At 46.7% G+C, this 7974-nt stretch overlaps 1 protein-coding gene across 1 annotated transcript; it reads right to left on the bottom strand.

Moving 5' to 3' along the window:
* Positions 1-850: 850 nt before the first annotated feature.
* On the bottom strand, positions 851-7152 carry LOC111157430 (ADP ribosylation factor like GTPase 2 binding protein). The gene is made up of 6 exons (XM_022518824.1): positions 6859-7152; positions 6083-6144; positions 4482-4588; positions 3106-3191; positions 2791-2887; positions 851-2266 (listed from the first exon to the last, which is right to left on the bottom strand). The coding sequence occupies exons 1-6, from the start codon at positions 6894-6896 to the stop codon at positions 2165-2167; spliced, it is 492 nt and encodes a 163-aa protein (XP_022374532.1). The 5' UTR covers positions 6897-7152; the 3' UTR covers positions 851-2164.
* Positions 7153-7974: the final 822 nt, after the last annotated feature.

The following is a 7974-nucleotide window of genomic DNA, read 5'->3' as shown; positions in this document are numbered from 1 at the left end:
GCGGGGAGCCTGCTTCTCCCTCTGCCTCTGCCTGCCATTCTGTCTGCCTGTGCTCGCTCTCTCTCCCTCTCTCTCTGACAAATAAATAAAATAAAATCTTTAAAAAAAAAATAAATAAATAAATAAATACATACATAAAATCCTTAAAAAATAAAAAAAAAATAAAAATTAAAAAGAAAAAACCCTGTCCTTCCTGAGGCACCCGGCTGGCTCTCTCTCTGCCTGCCTCTCCCCAGCCTTGTGACCTCTGTGTGTCAAATAAATAAATACATAAAAGCCGGAGGCACCCGGGTGGCTCAGTCATTAAGTGGCTGCCTTCGGCTCGGGTCATGATCCCAGCGTCCTGGGATTGAGTCCCGCATCGGGCTCCTTGCTCTGCGGGGAGCCTGCTTCTCCCTCTGCCTCTGCCTGCCATTCTGTCTGCCTGTGCTCGCTCTCTCTCCCTCTCTCTCTGACAAATAAAATCTTTAAAAAAAAAAAAAAAAAAAAAGAAATCAGAAAGCCTACCTGCTCACACTTAGCTACAGCAGGCTTGCCTGCTTTTTTTCCTCTAAGCGGAAAAAAACTGTTTGCCTCTGTTCTCATTTTTCATAAGCGATTCTTTGGACCTCTCGACATCCATGGCTTTTTTTTCACCAGGCAGACAGACCAACAGGTTTTCATCAAGTACCTTGACCGAGCCAGGCCTACAGTACCTGGTCCTCTATGAAAAGGGCAAGAAGGGAAAGCAAGGCCAGGAGGCAGAGCATTTGAGAAAGTTGGCTCTGAGAGTGCCTTTGGCTTGAAAGATCACAATAGCAGTGACCCAACAACAGCGGCGACAGTAAAGAAGACCCTGTAAGAATCACGGTTCTTGCAACATACCTCCAAGTTTACTCATGGTACAAAAGTATTTAATAAGCATCACACATCAGTACAGAAAACCACATAGTCTATATAGCTCATACTTGAAAACCAGAATGGGTGACTGAGATCAGTATAGAGTCTTACTTACAAAAAACACAGAAGGTACACACTGGGAATTGAAATACTACGTTCTTTCTAGAGATGTGACACCTGTGTTTCCTGGTCAGTACTTTCTATGAAACATTGTGCTAAATCGAAGCATACATGTGACCAGTGAAGTTGTCTGCTCTCTCCTACTTGCGTTGAGCTCACTCAGTGGAACACCATCTTGGTAGGGAGATTTTGACAGGAGGAAGGAACTAGAGACCCTACCCCAACAGAGAACCTAATAAACTTATTTATATAGAAAGGGTTTTAGCAAACCTGTACAAACACTTAACATGCTATTAGAAGGGGAGACCTTTGAGCCTACTTCCACAGCATTAAGCACATGCTCGTTGGTGCCCAGTAGACCAGGAAGGCCAACACAGAAAGCATTTTTGCTTTCATAGCACTAACAGCTAAAAAGCACACAGCATATAATACTTTGATCTTTAAGTGGGTAATCTGGAAGCTCCAAGATTATATCCACTAGGTTAGCCTGAGTATTTTTCTATAAAAATATTTTTCTAAAAATGCTTAAGAGAATTCTAGAAACAGACCACATCAGGACCACAGAAGACAGTGATGCAAGGACTGCCAAGTTTAAGACAAGGAAATGATTTCCACATGTAGCTTCAGGTAAGGGACACCTCTCAGTTGATTCCTACAGCCCAAACTAGCTGGAATGGGAAGAGCTGCAGAGAGCTCAGCTGGACAGGCAGCTGGCTTGACTAAGAGCCTAGAGATATGTTCTCCCACAGGCAAAAAGCCCACTGAGGCTGCAGGTCTGAGAGTGATGAATACAGAGGGCTGTGAGCAACACAAAAAGCCTGGAGGACATGCAGAGCCTGTTGAGCCAAAGAGGCCTGGAGGTGACCTATCAACACATATGCCGGGGAAGTGGCCCCAGGGCAATGCCAAGCTCCGGAGCCGGAGCCTCATGCAGAGGCCTGAGAGGGGTCTGCCTGGGGAGGAGTGCTAGGATTACTGAACACGAGAAGGTGCTTCAGGGTCTCAGGAGGGTCAGACCATTGTCTTGACCCATCAATACTTAACATTAATGAGGAGTTGCAGAGCAGTCAGTCTTTCTAACATGTATTCTGTCACATTAGCCAGAGCCTCTTCCATCTACTGGGCTGGCAACATCCAGAAAGATCCCATTGCTTGGTGGTGGGACCTAGGGTCGCAGGTCATTCTGGGAAGCTGGCACAGAAGAGGATTTGCACAATGAAGTCACCACTAAACCACTGCTTAAGTCCAGTCCCCGGCCTTCTTTTTCCTGCGTGAGAAAACAATCTTAAGAAGCAAGGAATGGGGGTGGGAGAGTCCTTTCTAGCCCAGTACCCTGCCTCAGGCATGGGGAAGGAGGTGCTCGCCGGGAGGGTAAGCCCCAGCAGGGAGCAGACTAGAGAGGGAAGGAGGTTATTTGGCATTCTTGTTCAGCACTGGCCCCATCACTCTAAAAAATGTTCCTCCCTTAGCTGAAATATTTTTTTCCTATTAAAATCCTACCTTATAAGAAAGGCAAGGCAATTAGACCTCTTCGGTTTTGTTCTTTTAATTAGTGAGGGTCTATAAGAGGTACTGGGACCTGCTGCGACAACACATGAGCATGCAGTTCCTCAGTAAGGGTGTGGGATCCCTGTCGGAGGACAGCAGCTCCCGCTCCTAGTACCTTACTAGCTGCCAAACTGACACTGGCCAGTTGTGGGGAGAAACCTGGCAGCTGGTCTGTGCTTGACAGGCCTACTTGGAACTTTCTCTGGTTCAATGTGGCTGACAAAGTGAGCAAGAGTGACTTACTGCTCTGTAGTCCAGAAACATTTCTTTAAAAGCCAGAAAATCTGTAAACGTGAGCAGCATGTCAAATATGTCACCAGCCACTTCATCTTTATGGTGCCTGCAAAAGAAAAGGATGACCATTTCATGAACAACTGAAACAGATTCTGTCTCTTCAAGATTACACTAGAGGGTTTTGAAAGCCTTCCATCCCAGAACCCGACCACCCAGAGCTCTCAACCTTTAGGTTCATGCAATGAAGAAAAAAGAGGGTCTTTTTCAGAGTGGAGGAGGAGGAAGGGGGAAAAAGATAAAAATGCAGAGTCAAGCTCAACTCACTGTAAAGTCGTGGTGAAAGCCGCCATGTTAAATCCAGGAATCCGCTCCAGCAGCTGTTCTTCAATATACTTTTCCACCAGAGAAATCTGTCACGGTGGAAAGGACCTTGGTTTTAGGAAAACAAGGCTGCTTTTCAGAAAGCCCGGCCTCTAGTCCTTCGCAAACATTTCTTAAGAGCCTATTCTCTGCGCCAGGCTACAGCCTCAGCGCCGGGGGTACCAATAAAATGAATCACAGCGCCTGTCCTCAGTGAGCATGCGCCCTGGCCCACGCCGGAGAGCGCCTGCGCAGGGATTTACACTGACAGGAGGAACACGGCACGGAACACGCTGACGTAGGTGGAGGCAGGGGACTGCAGGGCTCATAACGCCCCCGTGGCGGGAAGTGAGGCATGAAGTAAGTGTGACCTTTTTTTCTCGGGTAGATGGAATATGTGCAAAAAGAACGTAAAGAGAGGTATATTGTTGGAGGTAATCACAGGCTCCTTATAAGCCAAGGCTTGTGTGGAGAAAACCATCGAGTCCGCCATGTTTCTAATATTAAGAAAGTCTGGAGGATCAAACCTTTGCCCAGACAGATGAGATCATTCCAAGAGGTTATTTGAGGCCTCAACGCAATGGAAAGACCCGAGGGCCTAGACTTGAGACTCCTGGGTTCTAGTCTTGGTCTTCACACCAACTAGTTAATGGTCTTGGTCTTGGTTTTCACTTCTGCCAAACAGTCAGGCAGTACCTGACTGGATATTTAGTAGAAAAAAATACAGTTGCCCCTTGAACGATAAGGGTTTGAACTGCGTGGCTGCACATATATGTGGACTTTTAAAAAATTTTTTATAAATACAATACAGGACTTTAATTGTATTTTCTTTATGACTTTAATAACATTTTCTTTTCCCTAGCTTCCTTTATTATAAGAACACAGTATAGGATACCTATACAAAATATGTGTTTATCAGTTATTTCTGTTATTGGTAAGGCTTCCAGTCAACAACAGGCTGTTAGTAGTTTTTGAGGGGTCAAAAGTTTTTTCCACTCTGTAGGCATCAGGACCCCTAGTCCCCACATTGCTTAAGGGTCAACTGTAGTGTGTGCAAGTCCAAAGGTCAAAGCACATACAGGCAGGGTATGGCGAACCCATATATAGTAACTGAAAACAGGATTATGATCAAGCCATTTTTTAAAAACAGAAGTTGGACAGAAATCACCAAACACTGCAGAGGAAAGCAATGGGAGGTGAGAACTAGACTGAATTCTAAACAATTCCTGACAGGTATTGGTGGCAGCTTCTAAAAGTGCAGCAAATGTCATTATCTTTTGGTTCTAAATTCACATTTTAAAGAACCCCCAATCTCTGGGGAGAGAAACAAAACCACTTACGTATTCGTTAAAAATAGGTGTGTAGGTGAGTTTATTCTCTTCTGTGTCTTCAAACTCCTGATAGTACTTGTCCATGAAATTTCTCTGTAATAACTGGAACTCATCATCTGAACCACAACAGGAGAATGTTAGGCTTTTTGGTGGAGACTAAAAACCTTTCTGACTGGTAAGCAGGCAGGAATTCTGTGCCAGCACAACTTCTTTCTCAGTGGCCGGTCTCTAGGAGAGGGAAAGCTACAGATGTTCTAAGCAAGTGTTCATTACGACACCAACGTTCAAATAGCCCTACCCAGTCTTTTTATTAATTAGTAAAAAATACCAATATTTTTAAAATTGTGAAAACATATACCTCACATAAAACTCATGGTTTTAACTGTTTTTGAGTATGGTTTGGTGGCGTTAAGTACATCCCTATTGTTGTGCAACCATTACAACTGTCCTTTGGTCCATTTTAAACACACCCATATAGGATAGCTTGGGAACTTCTTCACATTCCTTTTCCACAAAGGAATGGAATGGTTCTCTTGTAATAGGATTTCATTAGCTATAGTAGAAACAGTGTAGTGATTAAGCATATGGGCTCTGATCCTAGCTCAGGCGCTTAAACTGTGTGACCTTGGGCACATTTTCTAGTCTCTCTAAGCCCCACTTTTGTCACCTGGAAAATGAGGATGATCAGAGTACCTATCATAAAGGACTGCCAGGTGGCATTTGGATGGATTCATATTAGCTTATAGCAAACACCTAAATGTAAGAGAATAGGGAATTTTAACAAGAGAATATTACTCCTGAAAATAAAAGGAAATACCCCGAGCTTAAAGATGGCTCCTTTTTCCATGGCACACAGGGTGCCCAAAAGGACAGAAGAACTCAAAAGTATTCCTGAGGATTCCCCAGAAACCCTCAGATTCACACAGGACAAGGGCTTACTGGTGAAACCTCTGTATTTACGTTTTAAGGGTGTCAACATTTTTGCGACCTCTTCTGAAGATACAAAAGCTTGGGTCAGTAATTTTCAGACTAGACTCGAGACTATGAAATACCACCAAAATAATGGAGTCATTTTTTGTCTAATTTTAAGAAAACTCAGACAAAGTTTTCCACTCCCATGTATTTTGTCTTAAACCTTGGGCGCCTGTTACTGCTTATTATACTTAGGTCTGCATGCACCAAAACGAATGCACAAAGAGGAACTCAGAACCTAGGAAAATACAGAACCAGCTCAAGTATGGCATTTTATTTTCTTCATGGAAATGTGTGCTATGGCTATGGTATTATGCTGGTGGTTTATGTCACAAAAACATTAATGCTCAAAACTGAAAATGGGATTCCTCTTACTCTCTGAAATAATGTAGGTCAGTTTTGCCAAGTGCCTCCTAACTTCTAGGGCCCATTACCTGAATCCATGGTTATTAGTTGTTAAAACAAGGGGGGATGTTTGCCTCTAAAATCACAGTATGGCTTACTTAATACTATTCTTTGCTACATTAAGATTTATATGCAGCTTGCTGTTTTCTCTCCAAATTAACTCCCCAAACCACAAGGGTCTAAGAACTGAAGAGCACAGGATAGACGGAGGCTCGAGGCTCGAGGAAGCTTACCCATGATAATGTCCTCTAAATATCCAACTACAGCATCAAATTCTGCATCAGAGGCGGAAGAGCTGAAAAATATACCTGGATTAGGTGCTGTTTCAAAGAATTCGCTTAAAAAAGTGCATAAGGGACATTTTCAAACGTGCCTAAAAACAGCAAAAGGAACTTCCCATCACCCAGCTTCAGCCATTAAGAATGATTATTGGCTAAAGCAATTCCAAACAGGAAACATGTTTGACATGTTCGTGGTATTGAAGTTGAATGGCTCCATTTTCAGAAAACCCGTTAGGACACAAGGAACGACAAAAGGGACAAATAAAGGGGAGCAGCGGCTCTCAGGGCACATCTTAAGGCTCCTCATGTTTGTCCTTCGGGTTTACTCACCGCATCTTCGCTATCACCCCACACCTATCGTCTTGTGAGCGTGAACCTGGCACCAACGAGATACTGGCCAGGGGGGCAATCGGATCAGGAGTCCCCAGAAGTGGCGATGGAGGAGGTGGTGGTGGAGGGTCCTCTGACCTGTGGTCGGCCTCGGCAGCTCAAAGCTGCCAGGTTTTGCTGACGATTAGGGGTCGCAGGCGGAGGGATTGTGATGGAGGCGTTGCTCAACGCATGATACTCGCCCGCACTCCCGGCTTGAACCCGGCGTCGCTGCGGCCGCGCCTTCGGCAGCGGGAACTTGGGCGGAGCCATGGCGGTCCCTCGCCCCCATCCCACCCCTCCAGGACACCCGCTTCTCAGGGCGGAGGCCCAGGCGAGCGCCGGGCCGCATCACTCACAAGGACAGCGCGAAGCTCTCTTCCTCTAGGGCGTCCATCGCCGCCGCCGCCGCCGCATCCACCCGCAGAGCGAGCGGGCCCGCCGGCCTCCTATCCCGTCCGCGGCCCGGGCCCAGCCTCGGCTCTGCTCCGTAGAGCCGCAACCCGCATCTGGGAGGCCTCGCCCGCTCACGGCGCAGCCGGGGTAGGCCCTACGTGCGAGGCCCGGGCCTCAGGCTCCCCTGGAGCGGCCACGCGCCTGCGGGGCCCTCACAACCAGCCAGGTCTCTCAGAGTGCGTCGCGGCCGCAGCGGTGTCCCGGCGTCAGTTAACTACCGCCCCGCGCCCCGCCTCTCGTCACCATGGCCACCAAAACCCCTTCCACCGCCTCGCGCTTCCCGGGAGCCAATCCCAGGCGCGCGCTATTTGACGCCGTGGGCGGGGCAAAGATGGGGAAAGGAAGTGAGGGGTAGCGGTAGAGGCCCGTTAGGGAACCCTATGGGACTCAGTGGGATGTTTGGGGTTTTGGAGTGTTCTCTGGAGTTGTGGCGGTTAAATCTCACGTTGCCCCTATCTTACGGAAGAAGGAATGGAAGCGAAGAGCCTCAATTTCTTCACTTGCAATTCGGGAATAAATTATAGGATTTAAGATTAAATAGGGGCCGCTTGGGTGGCTCAGCCCTTGAGAGTGGGACTCTTCCGCTCAGATCATGATCTCAGGATCCTGAAATCCAGCGCTGCGTGGGACTCCGCACTCACAGCGTAGTCAGCTTTGAGATTCTCTCCCATCTCCCTCTTGCCCAAATCTCCGTGCTCTCGAAAATAAATAAAATCTTTTTAATTTTTTGAAAGATTGTCTTCATTTGACAGAGCACAAGCTGGGGGAGCAGCAGGCAGAGGGAGAAGCAGGCTCTCCACTGAGACCGTGATGCGGGGCTCCATCCCATAACCTTGGGATCATGAGCAGAGCCAAAGGCAGCCACTTAACGACTAAGCCATCCAGGTGCCCCAGTTACTCCCTTTAGTGGAAGGAAAGCCACCACAAGAAGTAGACGTAATTTACATCATAAAGATAATAGTCACACGTCATAAATATTATTCGGCATTAGTTCCTTGGCTAATTAGGAGAGATAAAAG

Source organism: Enhydra lutris, unplaced genomic scaffold (genome assembly GCF_002288905.1).
Source record: "Enhydra lutris kenyoni isolate GAN:26980312 unplaced genomic scaffold, ASM228890v2 scaffoldscaffold54, whole genome shotgun sequence".
In the NCBI taxonomy this organism is placed as follows: Eukaryota; Metazoa; Chordata; class Mammalia; order Carnivora; family Mustelidae; genus Enhydra; species Enhydra lutris.
The sequence above is the reverse complement of the archived record's forward strand: the minus strand, read 5'-3'. Positions and strand labels throughout refer to the sequence as shown.

Coding starts and splice junctions, on each gene's coding strand:
- LOC111157430 (XM_022518824.1), bottom strand. CDS start 6,896: ATGGACGCCCTAGAGGAAGAGAGCTTCGCGCTGTCCTT. Junction 3,192..4,481: donor CACCTATTTTTAACGAATAC/GTAAGTGGTTTT, acceptor CCACCGTGACAG/ATTTCTCTGGTGGAAAAGTA. Junction 2,888..3,105: donor GCTTTCACCACGACTTTACA/GTGAGTTGAGCT, acceptor TTTCTTTTGCAG/GCACCATAAAGATGAAGTGG.